The sequence below is a fragment of the Manis javanica genome, chromosome 10, assembly GCF_040802235.1.
Source record: "Manis javanica isolate MJ-LG chromosome 10, MJ_LKY, whole genome shotgun sequence".
Lineage (NCBI taxonomy): Eukaryota > Metazoa > Chordata > Mammalia > Pholidota > Manidae > Manis > Manis javanica.
This window is the reverse complement of record NC_133165.1, coordinates 6,906,154-6,925,427: the sequence shown is the minus strand read 5'-3', so window position 1 is coordinate 6,925,427 and position 19,274 is coordinate 6,906,154. Positions and strand designations below refer to the sequence as shown.

The window sequence follows — 19,274 nt, the reverse complement described above, 5'->3', positions numbered from 1 at the left end:
GATCGAGAGGACGGGGATGTGGTCAGGCTGAAGGAGGGCCAGCCCATCATGCAGGCCCAGGTCAGCCACACAGGACTCACAATAATGCCCCGTATGTTTCTTCCAAACACGGCCGATTTTAGTTGTAAAATGTTAAAACAGAAAACAAGTCCGCTTGCCAGACAAGTTCAGCCCAAGAGGCAGCAGCTCTTGCCGCGTCCTCAAACGGCCTTCACCAGAGGGACAGGAACTGAGCACATGCAGCCTTGGAGGAAAGGAGGCCTCGGGTGTTACTACTGCAACTGCAGCGAAGATATTAAACACATTTGTAAGCAGCTGCTAAAGGGAAGCACTAACGGCTGCTGGCCAGCCCTGCTCCTGCCCTTGAGGGAAGTGGGGGGTTAAGGAAATTGACTGGAGTGGAATCCAGTTGAGAACATTTGCCCAACTGGATCAAGCCGCTCTCACTCTCAAAACATCCTGGAACGCATATGACAAGCCGGCAGCATGAAAAACACACCCAACTAAACAGACCCCGGCCCAGAGCACAAACCCTGTGCGGCTGCTGTCGGGAGGCAGCAACAGACGCCAGAAAACTGCACCGGGTCACATGAGGTGTATTTGCCATGTTTTAAAAATGATAAAATCCCAAACATATTATTTTCTGAGCTTTTATTAGAAATGTATCACAGGAACAGTCAAGAAGCCATGCTTGCTGATGCGACGGGTCAGGCTGCTGGTTCCACTGAGACCTTCCAGAGCTCCTGCAGAGAACGGAGAGAGGAGTCTCCAAGCAGCACAGGACTCGACAATTTCAGAAAAGAGGGAATTAGCCACCAAGAGCCGAACAACACGTGGGCCACACAGCATGCAGGCTGCTGCAGAGCCGGGAGCTCCTCCAATTTCCGAGTTGCTCTGAGCTGTTCTGTCTAATGTACAAGAGAGGCTGGGAGGGTGAGCGCTGGCATCCACCCACGAGGCCCCAGAAGACACAGCCAAGGGGCCTGAAGAGCATGACTCTCCACCTGCAGAGACCTTCAGTGCCGTGTGCCGCAGCTGCCGTGCTCTGTAAGGAGCCTGTTTTCTGGGTTGTGATGCTCTCCTTAATGCTGGCAGGTGGACGAGGAGCAAAACATGCCAAGTTCCTAGTGGAGACCTTGCATTCTCACCTGCAGAAGTGCATCTGCCATCTACTGGGACGCTGCCCAGAGGTGGTGACACTGATGGAAGGTTCCCTCTCATCCAGGGCAACCACCCAAATTCAACTCAGCGCTTGCCCGGGGCCTGGGTCGGGAGCGGGAACAAACGCACCCTTTGCCATCCTTCTCCCTCCCTTCTCCTCATTGCCAGGCCCAGGCCTCCACTGGCTAGAGAAAGGGAGGCCCAGCCAGGAGGCGGAGAGGACAGTAATTCCTGACCTTGGGGCCTCGTAACCCCTGCTCCAGGTAACGGAAGGGGTTTTTAAGGGTAATAATGACTTTTCAGAGCTTTTGATTTTATAACAAATGTATCACAAGAACAGTTAAGAAGCCGTGCTTGCCGATGTGACGGGTTGTGATGGGTTGCGACACTCCCTTTAATGCTGGCAGTGGATGAAAGGAGCTCAGCACGGCACCTGGCACATGCATCGTCTTTAGGATGGTCACTCAGGGGCCTAATGTGGGGGGATCCAGCTGTGCCAGGTTGGAAGGTGGCCATCAGACAAGCCTGCCTGGTCCGAGGCCAGCATGTTGCCAGTGAGGACATGGCTGTCAGCACTGGGCGCCTGCATCAGGATCTTCATCGGTCGCCGTCCACTGACCTAATGTCTCCCAAACAAACTTTCGCCCTCAGTCCTGTTTCCTCCAGAGCTTGAACTGCCCATAGGGAGGAGCGTGCTGTACAGTCCAAGGTGACAGGCCACCCGTAGGCCCATCCTGGACATGATGACCGCTAAGCACAGGGTGAGAGGCCACCATAGGTTTCACTCAGCAGGCAGCCTTGGCCCTGGCTGCTCCCCTGTCCCCACATGCAAGGCCACCTACCAGCTGCTGGGTGCGCTCATAAATGAGGAGCTGCGGGAAGGAGGTGTCCACCAGCTCCACCACAAAGCGCAGCTGGCTGTCAGCAAGCCACTCCAGCTGGTGCAGGGAGGAGCGGAAGTGGTCGTACGCCTCGCATGTGACGTCCAGGTGTCTGAGCGTGAAGTTCAGCCTGCGAACGAGCAGCGGGCACACACACACTGACACCACCACCGGAAAGGGTTTTGTGTTTGTCTTGAAAAGATGAAGTCTCTTTCACCTAAAATAAATTTATTGCTAAATATTTAATATCAAATATCCAGTCAAATGTGTACAACCTTTCCTGTCTCCATTTTTTCCTTTATGGTTTATAAATTCAGAGCCTAAGTGAGGTCCACATGCTGCCACTGGTCACATGCCTTGATGGGGGTCCCTGACGTTCTGGGTATAAACAATGTTGCAGTGGACATGTTTATGTGGACGCCTCTGCACACAGATGGGATTGCTTCCACAGGGCAGATTTCTAGTGCTGAATGGCTGGGTCAGTAACTATGTTCAGTTTTATTGCTGCATATTCCAAAGTGCCTTCAGGAAAGATGTGTACTCTCGTAAGAATTGGAGAAAACAGTGTGGAAGGTGTCTAGCACTGCATCTAATGACAAGACAGACACATGTCAACAGAGCCCAAGTACTTTAGGATACTCAGGTGGAAATTCCTGGAGGAGCTGTCTGCAAAGGGAGAGGACAGAGCCCAGGGCGCTGCGGGGCAGACAGCGTCCTGGAGGGAAGGTTTGGGAAGAGGAGAGGCCCTCCACCTTGCATGGGTGGCGGCCACGCAAGTTGGCATTGGGGCACAGTCTGCACTCAAGTCCTCATTCCCCTGATGAGCAGCTGTGGCCTGGACAGGCTCCCTGATGTCTTCTGTCTTCCTCTCTTCATCTGTGACATGGGGACAGTGTGTGGACTGAAGGAGACCCTGTGTGTAAAGTGGCAGCACTGGCCCGGTGCATAGAAGGTGCTCAGCACGTAAGGGACAGTGAGGACGCGCTGGAACACACTCAGACGAGCACCTGGCTCTCAGGAGGACCACAGGGGCTGAGGGGCAGAGCTCACCTCTTCTCCACGGAGAGAATGGCTACACAGGCGTTCTTCAACTGGTGAGCGAGTCGGGAGAGCGTTTTAAACAGAGCGTCAGTTAAGTCATCGTCGTAGAACACTGTGGGAAGAAACCAGGCATCGGGGAAACCTGCTAACGGCAGAGAACTCCACCCCTCAGAGGACCCCACAGGTCAGCCCCACGGCCTGAGTCCTTGTAACCGTGGATCCACAACGGTTCTGATTAAAAACTGCACATGGCTGGGGTCGGAAGTCCTGGAATGATGGTTCTAAGAAGCAAAGGCCTCCTTGGAGGGGCGGGACCTGGCGCTGCCTAGGTGGGGAGGAAGCTGGCAAGGACGCGGTGGGTGTTCTGACCTTCGGCTGCCAGCAGTATGGTGGTGTGCTCGTGCAAGTCGGAGATGTCCTCCTGGGACCAGCTGAAGGGGAACGTGGGATCTGTAAAAGAAGGAAGTTGGCGCGCCCTCCCTTCTCAGTGGCTGCCTCACAGATCTGAATCCAGCACCCTGGCTTCAGGGCCACGGCTGCCCGCGGGGAGTGCCGCAACGAGAGGTGCCCTTTCTGCCACGGTCTGCCTCAGCCGCTGGGGGGCAGGTGGATTTTCGCCTTGCCCGTGGCCTCGGCACATGATCTCTACCTCCATCCACAGAACTGCTGGCACCAAGCATGTGCTGTGTGACCCTGAGAAAGGTGCCTCACCTCTCTGGACTCCAGGTTCCCACCAGAACAGGCACAATAATGCTTCCCTCACAGGCCTGTGGGAAGGGTCAGGGACCGGAAGGGCCTGGGGCTTGGCAGCCACCAGGAGCTCCACAAGCAGCAGCCCCTCACCTAATATCTACAGAGCAAACTTATGCAAAGAAAGAGCATTCATGCCAGTCTGAAATAGTCTGTGTGAGACTTCAGAAAGCTCTCCCACCCAGTGGGCCGAGCCCACATGGCCCACCTCGCTGTGGGCACAGGGAAATGGGCTAAGTCCTGGAGCCTGGCAGACTCGGGCTCATACCCTGCCCCTGCCAAGCACCCGTGAGACCCTGGGAGGCACTTAGCCTCTGAGCGTCAGTCCTCGCTCACGGTTCTGGGATTTTCGCACTGACCATGCAGTGATGCCATGAAGTCTGAATGACAGAACGAACGGAGGTACCCGGCATGCAGCAGGGGAACACAAAATGACAGCTGTCACTCAGCCAACGGAGAGAACCGCCAGGAGCTGTGGGACCGTGGCAGCAGTGGGGGACTCTGCTGGTCAGCCCTGGCCACAGGGCGACGGCCCCGAGGGGTTCCCAGGGGCCATGGAACCAAATGGGCCATGAGAGGAAGGCACGCACCCGTGCAGAGGTCATCCTCCAGCCAGTTCAGTTCTTTCACTTTAACTATTCCACCTGAAAAACAAAGGCAGGACGATGGCCAGCTCCCACGACAACCCGAGGAAGAGGGAAGCTTCTCCACTACACACCCAAGTCTCCCGTCTCCCTCCTTCCAGCACTTTTTGAGTTCTAAGCATCAGGCCCTGTGCCTCACACAGGGAATACAAGGACTTATGAGACATGTCCCTGTCCCTGGGAGCCAGCAGCCTGGGGCAGATCGGCAGGCGAGCAGAGCCCCACAAGGCGGTGTGGCCAGGACAGTGCTACGAGGACACGTGGGTGCAGGAGCAGAGAGGATCTCCGTGCCAGATGGGGTGGCAGGGAAGGCTCGGAGGCGGGGATTCGTGCCTGCTCCTTCCTTCCAGTCCTTGGAGACTGCCTACTGCATGCCGGGCATTCAAGCAACAACGTGCTGACGTGACTGGGGCTCAAACACAGACAGGCTGCCTGCGTTGAGCACGCGGTCTAGGCGACTGGCAGGCACCAGTCTTAGTCACACAAACATGTGAAAATGCAAGTGTCTGAGGCAAAGGGAGTCTCATAGGGCACTGTGACCTTGTCTGCAAGTGTGAACATGGTTAGGAACAGACAAGAGTGAGAGAGGCCACTGCAGGCAGAGGGAACAGCAAGCGCAAAGGCTCCAAGGAGAGGGAGGCTCCAATGGGCCAGGAAGGGCCACAGACGGCGGCGCCAGCCCCCTCCGGGTCCAGAACCAGCAAAGGAGCTTGGTCTGTACTCAGAGAGCAACATGAACCCTCTGACGGGCCTGAAGCCTGTGGGCTGAAGTGACCTGGCTCGTCCTGGGAAAGCACCCAGGCTGCTCGGAGGAAGGGGTCAGACCAGAGCTGGGGACACCAGGAGGGGGCTGCTGTGACCTCTGGGGGGAAGAGAGCCCAAGCAGGAGGTGGCAGTGGGCGTGGGAGGCGGTCTCATGACCCAGGACCTGAAGTTTTATGAAGTCAACACGTCTGCTCCCTCCGTTCACCAGGGGGTAACGGGCAGCAGATGGGACCCGTGTCCCAGTGTCCCGGTTCTGGCTTTGTCCCACCTGCCTCACAGAGGTTCCACCCCAGGCGGAACCCATGGGGCCTCACCTCCAGCAGCAGTCAGGTGGCTGTTGAGAATAATGTTCCGCTGGCACATGGCCAAGAGATCGGCACCGACATCTGGAAGGACAGAAGGATGTGCCGTAAGGCGCCAGCCGCTGCGTCGCTTTCATCTCCACGTCCCTGCTGGAGAGAGCTGGTGTCTGCAGTGTGACGGCAAAAAGCGGCAACACTGAACGGAGTAAAGATCCCCCTCCGGTTTTCTGCCAAAATCAAGTATGTTTACCTTATGGCTCTTTATTACAGAGATCTTCTCCTTAAATAAGAGATGCCCACCCTGGTGAGGACAGATCGGTGCATTCCAGAGGGAGGGGCGCAAGCACCCACATGGGCAGGGCACGTGGCCAGCGCATTCTCTCCACAGCCCCCAGTGTCTCTGACAACCCCCGAGCTTGTATCATGACTCCCGCTTCACAGATGGGGTGGCAGGTGAAGTCACATAGTGAGTGGGGGCAAGGGCTGGGGTCTGAACCCAGGTGTCTGACTCCAAATCCAGGCTTGCTCCTTGATGCCCCGGGAAACCAGCCAGAACCAGAAGGGCATGTGGATGTGACTAACTGAGCAGGCTCAGACAGGCTGGAGGCACAGTCTCCTGAACTGAGTCCCCGCCAGGGCCACCATCTGTGTCTGCTGAGTCACTTCCCACTCTGACGGGGGAGGGGGGGGGGGTTTCCCGTCATTTCAACAGGAGGGAGTTGTAGTGCAGTCAATCCATGATGGGGACGGGGACAGAGGTGGGGGCAGTGTTTTGTCAAAATTAATTTTCCATTAGGAGAACGTACATGCAGAAATGGAGAAAGTCTAGTTAACAACATCTTCCCGGCCCGCTGCGGTGTGGATGCCCCCAGCCCACGCCCTGCAGACTGCCGGGGTGCTAGAACATCACCACCATCCCAGCAACCACACAGAGCCTGTCTGGGGAGGGGCTCCCTGCTCGCTGAAGGGACACACCTCCACCCCTGTGCCGGGGCTTCGGGTCCAGAGAACAGTGATGGCGTGTGCCTGACAGCACGCGCGTGCACGGCAGTTTTCAAGCCTTTACTGGTAGTTTTTGTCAAAACAGACCTTGCGTAGGCTCCTAGCCTATGAAATAGGTAAGAGAGGCATGGCTCTGGCTGAGTGGGGGAGGGAGCCCTGGAGCCCTGGGGCTGCCCCCCACCCCCAACCCCATCTCTCTTGAGCTCAGGGAAATCTACTCCATGAAAAAGTCTGACATGCCCCAGTGATGAAAGGCATCACGCTGTGAGTTGGTAGCTACGCAGACGAGCTTGGGCCAGCCCTCTGACCTTAGCCTTAGTCTGCTCATGTGGACAGAGGGGAGGGTGATGGCTCTGGCTACAGCCGGGGTCACTGTGAAGTTACAAGCAGGTGCTAATACAAGAGTAACTTCTTCATGTCTGCAAATCCCTCTCAAGAATGAGACAGCTCGATTGCACGCTGCCATTAGGCTCTAGGCACAGAGCAAAGCTCTTGGTACGGCATGATGGCTTGACTCTGAGAAGTGCTCTCTCCGTCAGTGCCATTTACATCAGGTTGTTAAGGAGCAGCAGAAAGGGTGGCTTTGCTGTAGATTCCCAACCGGTAGTTAACTCAGGATGTATGAAAAGTATGCCCGGAACAGAGGCAATCCTTGGTTTCCCCTTTCCTATCTCAGAAACAAAAGACCTGTACCAGGAAAATGGGAACTGGGACTCACTGATGCACACACATCAGCAGAGACTAAAGATAAAATTTAACAGTGATAATGATAATACTGACCCATGAGAAATGGCTAATGAAACTGACAGAGAGCCTTTCTAGACAAGTGTGCTGGCGGGTCTGGAGCAGTGGATGGTTCTGTGCCCTGTCACTCTGCTGATCAGTTGGAAATATGTATCAAAAACTTCAGGAAGGTCACACTCACTTCTAGGAGCCTAGTGTAAAGGTCATCAGACAACACAAAGGTGTCCACGGCAGTGCAACTGACAAATTCAATGAAACAAAAACAAAACACATGGGAGCAACCAAAATGCCCAGCAGAAGGAGACTGTGTTTTTTTTAAAAAAGGGTGAAATATTACCTGGTCACTAAAAGTTAATACTTAAAAATAATTTTTAATGACACTGGGAAAAGTACTTTCAACTTCTTTAGCAGGATACAGCACTGAATATATACATATAATGACTCCAGCTACTGTTATGGGATACATATGCACAAAGAAGGAAACAGATTGTAAAAAAACAGATACAGACAGTTGGATACAATACAGACCCTACAGCTCCCCGAGGCCAGCAACTTGGTCTGTGTCACACTCCCTCCCGGACCTCCACATCTAGAACCGTCTCTGGCATACAGCAGGCTCTCAATAAGTTGCACACTGTTGAATGGATCTGGGGATTGTACAATTACGAGTACAGTCTATTTGCTGTTCTACAGATTTCCCACAAACAGTAGGCAAGACTTCTATAATCAGGAAAGCTGAGTAAGCCTGTGTGTAAGCCCTGCGAAGGCACGTCCCTCACGGTTTTCAGATGTTGCTCTCTCTCAGGGGGCTATGAGAAGGGGTCCCAGCAGAGCCACCAGCGCCGTCTGCAGCGGGAGTGGCTCCGCGCCTGCCGGGTGTGGCTGAGTCACTCTGCTATCACTGAGGAAACGATGGCGGGCGGAGGAAACCAGCTAACACGGCAGCAAAACCGACAGCAGCCCAGGTTCGATTTCCAGTTCCCCCGCCCCGTTCTCCGTAGAGAGCATTTGCTCTGAGAAGAAACTGCCTCCCCTCAGAGACAACCTTTATGTCATCTGATGACCCTTACACTAGGCTCCTAGAAGTGAGTGTGACCTTTCTGAAGTTTTTGATACATATTTCCAACTGATTTCCTTTTTTATTTTGAAGTACTAGACTCGCGTACAAGTGTCGACACACTGAGTGGGCCGAGTGCATGTACAGTGTCGTACCTGTACAGTAGACGGTCCGTGCCACGGTGGCCGCGACGATGCTGGTGAGCCCTGTGCCCGCCCCCAGCTCCAGCACCGTGCGTCCCCGGAAGAGTTCCCGTTGGAATAGGATGTAGTCCGCCAGGAGCAGGGACCCCCGCCACACCTGGAGGGGAGGCAAGGAGCAACAGGTGATGTGAGGCTCTGGGGAGACCCTTGGCGGCCACGGGAGGCGGACGGGACCTACCCACCTGCTTGCCGACATCCTCCAAGGGGGTGGCCATGGTGTGCTCTGGACGGGATGGAGACCGAAAGAGAAAGGGCCACTGTGAACGTGGGGGTGGACAGAACACAGACTAAGTGGTGCACAACAGCTGGCGAACACGGCTGGGTGGGTGCTGGCGCGGGTGCTGCGGAGAGCCTCGGAGCCGGCAGAGCTAGCGGTGGGAGCGGGGCGGGGTGGCACTCACAGGCCAGGCGCAGCAGCTCGGTCTTCCCGGTACCCGGGGACCTCTGCCCTACAGCCCCAAGACCAGGGTGACAGCAGGTCTCGGCCCAGCCCAGCCCACACACCTACCCTACACTCCACTTCATGTGCAACAACAGCACATTACAGTCATCACACATTTATGTGGCCTCCATCAACCATATGCTCACAATGATCACAACTCATTCCAGAGCATTTTCGTACACGAAGAACCACACTGAAGTCAGTAAAGTAAGTTTGAGTTCACACCGTTTTTTAGGTGAAGGGAAGAATGAAGTATTCTCACGCACAAAACCCATTAGGACAAAATCTGGTGGTGGTGGTGGTGGAAGGGAGACTGGAAACACAAGATGGAGGAGAAAATGGAATGATGCCCAACACTTTTGCTGTTACGTGAGGACTGGCTGTCTGGGTAAGTGGTGGGGGCTATCAAATCAAAACACACCCAACCCTGGCACAGCAGGGAAACCTGGGCTGCTTGTCACACTTGCACAGATCAAACCACTTGCTTGTGACAACACAGGAGCAGGGACCAAGGGACCGACCGGCCGAGGGAGGTGAGGAGGGCCCGGCTCAGAGTGGTGCGGGTCAGCTGCCCCCGCCCCCTCCGCGGGGCTCTGCCCCGGCAGCTGAGCGGCCCTGCACTCTCACGGTGTGAGCATCCTGCTTTGCTGAGGTTAGAGGGCAGTGCTATTCACACCACTGGGGTCCAGAGCACAAGGCAACCCGGGCCACCCCTCCGAGGGCCTCTCCGGGACAAATCTGACCTGAGATTTCTGCCCTGAATGCAGACTTGGTCTGACCCCTGAATAAAACGGGACTAGCAGACAATAAAAATGTCCACTAGCAGCTGGCCTGGGTTTGATATTGTGGCTTGAAAGAAGTTATTTTTAGTAAAATATGCTCTTTTCAGAAGGACTTAAGATTGTTAAAGCCTAACATGTACCCATGTGGTTCGAAATTAGACCAAAAATATGTCCACCGACCCCCCCACAACTGAGTCCCCTCAGTGAACACTTACTGGACGGACAGCCCCCCTGAATCGGGCCTCAGGCTGTGCCACTTTCCTGATCCTCACAGCAGCCCTCAGAGGAGGTGTCATTCATTTCATTGGGACTGAGGCTCCGTGTTATACTGGTAAAGTGACGGGGAAAGGGTACCTGCTCTGCGACAGGCGCTGCACTAAACGGTTGGTAAGATCTCATTTAATCCTCAAAACCACCCGAGACAGGTTCCAGTGTCGTCTCACAGGCGAGGAGAGGAGGCTGAGGGCAGCGCTGTGGGCGGCCTGAGGCCACAGACGGGATTCCAAGTCATCGCCTGCAGCCGGCCTCCTTCTCACCCCCAGAAGGGACACAGTTGAAGAAGCCCTGGGTACAGGTTCCCAGAATAAAGGACCTGGGGACTCGCCTGGCAGGTTGAAGGTTGTGTGTGTACATGGGGGGAATGAGGCGATGTAGGTAAAATATCACACCACGACAGGTGCTTACCTCCTACCCTGCTTCTCTACCACTCCTGGCCCTTCTAAGGCTCCGTGTCCCAAGATTTGACAGCATGGTGTCACCAAATGCCTCTGCTCCGCCCCATGCCTGGCAGTGGACGCTCTTGGTCCTGCCTCCGAGCGCCTGCGGCAACCTCCTTCCCGGCCTGCTGTCCTGCCACCTGATCGCCTCCCCGTCCTCACGGGGCTTCCAGCCCCTTCGGTCCAGCTCCCGTCTGCTTGGCCTGCAAGCAGCTTCAGTCTGGCCTTCCTCCCTCTCCCTCTGCCACACTCCAGCTCCGGAATCTCTTCCGGCCCAGGCTGGCAGAATCTCCCACAGTCTCTCGCCTGGACCCACACCCGCTACACACCAAGTTGGGTCAGAACACCAAGGCAGGAGGTGGTGACAGCAAGGCTTTCTGAAGGAGCTGATGGCTAAGCTGGGACAGGTATGACAGGAGGAAGTGCTAGGAAAGCAGGGGCTGGGGGCGGGCCCTTCAGGAGGCAGAGCACAGAGGCCCACAGGTGAGCAGGCACAGGGAGAGGTGCAGGGCTCAGGGTGGAGTGAGGTGAGGCTGGGGAGCGGAGCAGAGCCTCATCATGCAGGGCCTCGTGAGCTAAGGTGAGTCGTTTGTTTGGACTGTAGGCTGAGAGCAATGGGAAGCCAGCGGGGACTGCTGAGCAGGAGACCGATCTGTGTGCTCGGGAAAGCTCCCCCAGGGGCAGGGCCACGACTTGTTCCCGGTTCCGCCTGAGCTGGTTCTGCACATCTGTCTTGTCCTATTATGCCCCGGCTCGGACCTGAACGTAGCACACTCGACACACACCCGACACATACACCCCTACACTCACACATGACACATACCCCCCCGACACTCACACTCCCCTGACACACACACCCGACACATGCCCCCCTGACACTCACACCCCCGACACTCACACTCCCGACACACACACCCGACACATAACCCCCCTACACTCACACACGATACATACCCCCCGACACTCACCCCCCCGACACACACACCTGACACATACCCCCGACACTCACGCCCCCCTGACACTCACACCCGACATATACCACCCCCCACCGACACTCACGCCCCTCTGACACTCACACCCCCTGACACACACATACCTATGCCCTGATCCTGAGGCGCTGCCTTGGCAGCAGGTGAGCCAGAACGTGACTTACCTATTTGGATGACGTTGTGGGGGATGCTCTCCTGTGCTCCCCCTCCCAGGAGGGCGTCTTCCTCCTGTGTTAGAATCACGGGATGTACCTTGACTCTCAGGGGCCCCACAGTGTCAGGGTCCGAGGCAGCCCGTGGCCTTCGCACAACATCCAAATCCCCGTCTTCGTCCAGCTGAGCTCCCGCACGCTCCCGGCCAGCGGTGTCAGCCGCAGCCTGGACGGAGACCCCCTCGCTCCAGCGGCCACTCCTCGGAGGGGACTCGGTGCTGCAGGCCCCCACGGGGGGAGGCTCCTCTGCGTGAGTGCCTCCGGGACCACCGCCCTCGACCCCTGAGTCTGTCTGACAGTCTTGGTTCCACAGAAGCCTGAACCGGGACAGGAAAACTGAAGGCAAGACAAAACACCAAAGGCGAATATTTCCAAGTGATCACCTTTTTTCCTTCCTCTCCTTCCTTTAGAAAATGTGATTTCCACCTGGAGAGTTTTAAAGGCCAGGTGGAGACACACGGATGCCAGCGGGAAAGGCCAGTCCAATTCAGTCATGATGCGGGGCCACCGAAGCAGCCCAGTGACCAGTGGGGGCAGCTATCACTGGGCGAGCCTCCCCGGGGCAGGCCGTATCGGCTCAGGCAGTCCTCACGGCCGCCGCGAAGCGGGCACAGGCTCCATCTCACAGACATGGGGACTTCGTTTCAGTGAGGCTGCTGAGGCCGCACAGCTCTGCATGAGGCTTAGGATGGGGTGAGGCGCACACTCTGCTCAGCTCCTGAGCAGAGCCCTTCTCACTACGTGGCTGTGTCAGGTCTGGAGAACAGGACAAGGACACCAGGTTTCCCTACCATCTGGTGGCCAGAAAGTCACTGGGACAAGTTTCAGTGGGAGTACGTGTGCCAGGAGAGGGGGCTGGAGGCAGGGGTGCAAGTGCTGGGGTGGCCAGCCTGGGCAGGCCTCCTCCCTCTCCGTAACTGTCTGACCCCAGGCAAGTCACTCATCTGTTCTGAGCCTCCGGGAATCCAAACTGGGACACTTGGGAAAGGGGGATTATTCATCACATCAGAACAAGGTAGAACATGGTGATCAGAGCTGGGGAGGGTGCCAGGCCAGGCACCTGAGATGCCATCTGCGGAGCCAGGGATGGGAGGGAAGAACATCTGGGCAGAAAGAACAGCAAAAGTGAAGGTACTCAAGGAGGAAGATGTGTGAAAGTTGTGCAACCTGTGAGGGACAGGAAGGGGTTGCAGAGCAGCTAGGGAGAGGTAGAGAAGTGGGGACCCACTGGCAGGCGCTGGGCTGGACTGGGCCTCATAGGTAGGGAGAGGGGTCTGAATTTATTCTAAGAGCAGGAGAAGCCACTGGAGATCTAAATGAGCACAAAGACGTGATCAGCATTTTTAAAATATCCCCTTGGCTGCTTGGGGAGATGACTGGGGTTGGTGGGGTGGTACAGGAAAAAAAGCAGGGAACCCCCCCGTGGGAGGAGCTGGAGGCAAGTGACACAGGGGCCCTGTAAAAGGGAGCCTGCTGGACTGCGGGCTTCCTGAGGGTAGAGATCTGCTCGTCCACTTCTGCAGTCCCAACATCAAATCCTGGACCTGGTACACAGCAGGTGCTCAGAAAGCACAGGAGTTTACTCAAAGAAACAAGGGCACTTAGTTGTGGTGTGAGAGTAACAGTTAAACAAGCTAGTCTTCCCATCTGTCAAAAAAGATGAGTGCAAGAAAGCAGAAAACAAAATGGGATTTGTGGGGTGCCGGGCCACTCCACATGCACCCAGGGCCTTACCGGGCTGCCCCATGCCGTTCAGCCGCACCATGAGGTGTCTCTGGTTTGGGGTGTAGAGGTGGACGTCTGACAGCACAGTGTCGCTTTTGAAGGTGACCTCGTCCATGGCTGGGGTGGGAGCAAGTGCCCATGGCTCCACATTCATCACGGGACAGCAGTACCTGAGAGGGGAGAGCAGGTCCTCAGTTTAGGGCCCCCAAAGGGAACAGTGTAAACATACCCCACCGGGTGGTAAGCAGCTTTGCATCACCTGGGGGAAACGGCTTCTGTTCTCAATTCTTTTAGTTTTTGTTAAAGGAGAAAAACCTCAGAACCTTGGTAAGGGAAAAGAACCCAGCTAGAATTAGAACTGTGTCGTTTACATTGCATTCATTTGCATAGTAATCTTTTATTTACGGCAATGGATCTGAATGTTCCCTTACACTGATGAAATTTTTCTTCCTTTTTTTTTCCAACTGTTTTATTATGAAACATTTCAAACAAAGTTGAGGGCGTGGCATAATAAACAGCCATATACCACTGCTATACCATTGCTTAGCTTCAATAATCTTCAAGACTTTGCCACATGTGATCTGGGAGTACGTTTCAGGTGTCACATTTTCTTCCTAAATGCTTCAGTGTCAGAGAACATGCTGGTATACAGCCACACTGGCGGACCTGAGATAAGCAACGATTCCTTTTCACTATTTAAAACCCAACCCATAGTCAATTTCTCCATTCGTCCCCACTTGTCTTCGGCAGCCGGTTTTCCGGGAACAGCGCTCAATCCTGTCCCCTCCTGGGGGCTGCAGGTTCACCCCACAGCAGGTGTTCCTGACTCTTCCAGGGCTGTGGGGCCCAGACTCGGACCCGCGCAGGTCGGAGCCGGGGGCTCCACGGACCTCCTGCCCCGGTGCCCTCGTCTGCCAAGCCGCCTATGGGTCAAGCACTGCCCTCTCAAGAGCCAGTCACCGCTCGGGCATCGCTTTTTCTCCCTGATCCAGACTGAGGGGGCTGCCTGGAACCCGGACAGAAACCGAGATGACGACATAGACTCCTTCCCTCAACACGTTTGCTTAGAAGGGGAAACTGAGGCTGGGAGTGGGGACTCGGCCTCAGGTCCATGGGAGCTCTGGTTTCAAGGCCAGGCTCGGTGGCGGGAGACCCCCGCACTGTACCCCGTCCCTCCACCTCTCCTAGAGGCTTACCCGGCGAAGGCCGCAGCCTGTTGTCCCTCCCACTCGACCCTCTCGCAGAGAGGTTCAGTGGGGGCCGCCATAGTAGGCAGCCTGCGCAGGCGCGGCCCCGCCCCCTCCGCACGCGTCCTCCTGCCCAGCCCCTTGGCCACGCCTAACTCCCCGGGCAGCGCATGCGTGCTGGTGCCGCCGGCTGTCGGGTGCGGCTTCGGGCCCTCGGGGAGGTGGAGGCTTGGGGGCGGAGGGAAGCATAGCTCCCTTCTGCTCCGGTTTGCTGGCGTGGCCGGTCTGCGTGGGATGGGTTTCGAGTCGGGGACCGTTAGATAACTCGCCAGGGTCACCCAGCTGTTAACTGGTGGGGCTTGGATTCGAACCAGACTAATAGGGCTCTCGAGCCTGCGCTGTTGACCAGCATGCTAGTTTTATTAACTGTTGTAAAGCGCTTAGTGTCTCCTTCGTCGTCCTTGTCGTGCTGTGAGCATCCAAAAAATGGCGACTGTCCTTATTAGCTATTATTATTGCTTATACTAGTTCATTCAGATAGTAAACACCCCCCACGTGCTGGGGTCGGATGGGGTGGGCAGGTGGACAGGTGCAGACTGGTTAGTAGGACCAGCCAAATCTGTTCTTTGTCATCCTGCTGGCCCTGCAAATGTGATCCATGAAACTGTATTAATGTCCTAGGCTGTTGTAACAAATGACTGCAAACTGGGTGGCTTAAATCACCCAGAATCGATTCTCTCACAGCCCTGGAGGCCAGTAGTCGAAAATCAAGTTGTCACCAGGGCTGTGCTCCCTCCAAAGGCTCTAGGAAAGGATCCTTCTGTATTAGCTTGAGCTGCCATAACACAATACCATAGGCTGTGTGGCTTGAACAACTAAAATTTATGTTCTCAGTTTTGAGGATTGAGAAGTCCAAGCTCAAGGTGCCAGCATCGTGGTGTTCTGGTGAGAGCCCTCCCCTTGGGCTGCACACAGCTGTCTTCTGTACCCCATGTGGCCTCTCCCAGTGCACAAAGAGTGAGACAGGCCGCGAGCTCTCTGATGTCTTTTCTTACAAGGACACTAACCATGTTGGGTCATTGCTTCACCCTTCTTTCCTCTTTTAACCTTAATTACCTCCTCAGAGGCTCCATCTTCAAATACAGCCACACTGGAGTTAGGACTTCAATATATGAATTTTGGCGGACACAAACATTCAGTCCATACTGCCTCTCTGGCCTCTCTCCCGGCTTCTGGAGGCTCCCCGCAGTCCTTGACTTGTAGATGCATCACTCCAATCTGTCCCTCTGTCTTTTCATGTTCCCCTCCCCTCTGTGTGTGTCTGTGTCCAGATTTCTTCTTACAAGGACATCAGTTACTGGATTAGAGTCCATCTAATCCAGTCTGACCTTGTCTTAACTTGACTATATTTGTAAAGGACCTATTTTCAAGTAAGACCAAGGTCATGTTCTCAGGTATGAGGTTAGGACTTCAACATATCCTTTTTGGGGGGACACAGTTCAACTCACAAGAGAAATTGTCTCAAGAGATGCTCCAGACCTAGCTCTTGAGCTGCTGGCTGTGAGTGCCCCCAGGCATTCTGGTCCTCCTGGCTGAGAGGGTCCCTGACATTGTGGAGCAGACACAAGCCAGCCCCACTGATGCACAGAATCCATGGACATAACAAAAGGATTACTGTTTATGCACCAATTTGGGGGTACTTTACAGTGGTAGTTTGTCGGAATAAGGGGGAGTGAGCCACCCCTTCTTTGCAGGGCTTTGCAGGAGTTTGGGTCCGGGGGGTGAAGGAGCAGGCTACATTCCTGAATCTCAATTATTTACAAGCCACTGTGCTGGCCTCTTTGCATTTAAATTCTTCCTTCATCCACACAACCACTCCTGAGGCTTGCGAGCATTGAAGTGCTTTTTTTACTCAGAGTCACCCAGCTGCCGGGTGGCAGAGCTGGTGTGCAGACTTGGGTCTTGAAATGTCCAAGTGAGTCTGTTGGATGGAGTGTTAGAGCAACCTAGGCTTGTCTCCTTTGAGAGTCTCCCCCAAGGCTTGGTAATGCAAGCATTAGGGTGCTAACTCACACGTTCCGGAGCGTATGCTGTCCCACCGCCTGGGCTAATGACAAATCACGATGCAGTGGAAGAAGGTGGAGGAGCTGCCAGATGTGTGATGAGAAACCAGCTTGCAGGAAATTGCTATCAGGTGATTACTATTAGCTTGGGTATCCAGGACAGCCCTTTTCCCAGAGATTGTGTGTTTACGAAATGCTTGATGTGTTTCCCCTATCAGCTCTGGAAGATTTTGTCCTCCTGAAGAGAGAGCTCTTCCGTTAGGACTGCTGAGAGCAGGTGATTATAATTCCCCGCGCCCCCCCCCCCCTCTAACAGCAGCTGCTGCAGCTTCACAGTGACCACCTCTCCGGTTCCTGGTTCTGTGCGGAGAGGCACCAGGCTGGCCTTTGGATGGGATGGAGTTGGGTTCAAATCCCCAGCTCGGCCACTGATTCATTATATTGTTCACTTAGTCCCTCACTGCGGGAGCTTTGCACATACTAGGTTATGGGATGGTTACTTCTCTGAAACGTAATTTTCTAACTTCTCAAGTACTGATCATAATACCTACCTTGAAGTGTTTTAGGGAGTCTGAATTGACATATAACATGTGGGAAGTTCCAGGCATGGCTCTCCTGACTTCTTGAGGGGATCTGACAGTATTTGTTGCACTTTAAAGAGCCCATCAGTTGTACTGATTTTATCTAGTCACACTGTGTAATTAAAAAAATGAAGTTATGGTGCCATGCATACTACATAATACCAGTTATGCCAAAATATGTTTTTTCAGGATGTACCTGTTATGTAAATGCACAGAAAAAAGTTGGGGAAGATATCCTCCAGCTGAAACAATGCTTTCTTCCTGGGAGGGGGCTGGAATGGGGAAAGATCTAAGAGGACTTGTAGCCTCCAGAACTGTGGGAAATTAGTTTCTGTTGTGTATTAGCCACTCAGTCTATGTATGCCTGAGAGCAGCCTGAACAGACTAAGATAAAATATGACTTACAGACCATCAGATGCATCATCTGAAAGTGTACAAATCCACGGATTTACTATATTCACGAGGTTGTACAGCCGTCACCACTGTCTAATGCCAGCACATGTTCATCACCCCCAGAAGAAATCCTCCACCCATTAGCCATCCCTCCCCATTGCCCTCTCCCCTGGCAGCCACTAATCTACGTTCTGTCTGTGGATTTGCCCCTTTTTGTTTATTTTGAAAAGAGCATAAAACCCAGAGCTCTTTCAGGGAGTGTAAGTGAAAACCATATTCTCTGGATTCCCTCTTGAGTGTTTCATATAAATGGAATCATACAATATGTACTCTTTTGTGTCTGGCTTCTTGCCCTGAGCATGGTTTCCAGGTTCACCCAAGTTGTAGCAGGTGTCAGAAATTCATTACTTTTTATGGCCAAATACTACCCCATTTTCTAGATTAGACTACACTTTATTTATCCATTCATTAGCTGATGGGCATTTGGTTATTCCTACTTTTCGGCTATTGTGAACAATGGCGCTATAAATATTCATGTAATGTTTTTATACGGATGTAAGTTTTCGTTTCTCTTGGCTAGGTGCCTAAGAGCGGAATTGCTGGGTCTTCTGGTGACTCTGCATTTGACGTTTTGAGGAGCTCCCACACTGCTTCCCAAAGGGGCTGCCCACATTGACAGTCCCTCCCACTGACCACGAAGGGTCCAGTTTCCTGGAGTTTGGTGTTATCAGGAAACTCGTGGAGCCAGGGTCTCAGGAACTATTTGCAGAATGAATGACAGAATGGAAAACTTTGCAATGCCCCTGGAGGTGCTGTCGCCCTGGATGCCATCTTGGAGAAGTGGGCCATTGACTCTCTGCTCCCTCCCTCTGTGGGGCGGGGAGAAGAGGTTTTCGTGATCCTTGAAGACCTGCATCAAAATGTTCTCTTTTGAAATGCGCTTAAGAAGCTGCCCTGTTCTTTTGTGTGTCTGACTTCAGGGGAATAATGAATATTTGCAATTGTCACAAGCAAGCGTTATTTCTCTTCTTCCTAGTAGGTTACCCCAGGACCCAGAATGCTGATGGAGGACTTTGAGTAGCAATTACCTTCTCAGCCAGGCTCTGCCCTCCTCCGATTATAGCTGTGCCCTAGCAAGGTGTTCTAATAAGGATCCTGGCACTTACTGCAGTGTCCCAGTACAATCGCTGGGGATCCAGAGAGTGGGGTATATCACCTCTGAATCCTGAGGGCAGCAGGAGTGTGATGGGGAGGGGGAGGGGGCCTAATGCACCATCTCCCCAGGGGAGGACCAGCCACCCATTAACTGTCACTGCCCTTGGGGTCTCATCTGATTTCTATTTCTCTTTATTTAAAATACATCTGTTTCATTCAAATATGGGCATGGATCAATCTTTTCTGGCTGAGTAAGGGGCAGTGACTCTGGAAGACAAAGCCACATCCCAGTTATTAATTCCCAGATGGACGGAAGTACAGGCATCATGCACACATAACTGATGGTAGTCCTTCCAATAGTGGGAGAGTTGACCCCACCTGGAGCAAAAATGATACCGTTAATTTGTTTAAACAACCTCAACTTCACCTTGAGATGTAGTGCGGTGCACAGAGCAGTTAAAATCCTAAACTCTGTCCAG

The 19,274-nt window shown here is 54.0% G+C and overlaps 1 protein-coding gene across 4 annotated transcripts; it reads right to left on the bottom strand.

Moving 5' to 3' along the window:
- Positions 1-634: 634 nt before the first annotated feature.
- Positions 635-14,741, bottom strand: METTL22 (methyltransferase 22, Kin17 lysine). Of its 4 annotated transcripts, none has more exons than XM_073214725.1 (11): positions 14,613-14,741; positions 13,426-13,586; positions 11,644-12,027; positions 8,733-8,773; positions 8,503-8,647; positions 5,557-5,628; positions 4,424-4,477; positions 3,453-3,533; positions 3,093-3,195; positions 2,004-2,172; positions 635-1,911 (listed from the first exon to the last, which is right to left on the bottom strand). In XM_073214725.1, exons 1-11 carry the CDS (start codon positions 14,681-14,683, stop codon positions 1,759-1,761), a joined length of 1,434 nt encoding a protein of 477 aa, XP_073070826.1. In that variant the 5' UTR covers positions 14,684-14,741; the 3' UTR covers positions 635-1,758. The 4 variants fall into 4 exon arrangements, with proteins under 4 accessions (XP_073070826.1, XP_073070828.1, XP_073070827.1 ...); XM_073214727.1 differs by having other exon boundaries at positions 635-743; XM_073214726.1 differs by having other exon boundaries at positions 635-2,172.
- Between the last annotated feature and the right edge of the window lie 4,533 nt (positions 14,742-19,274).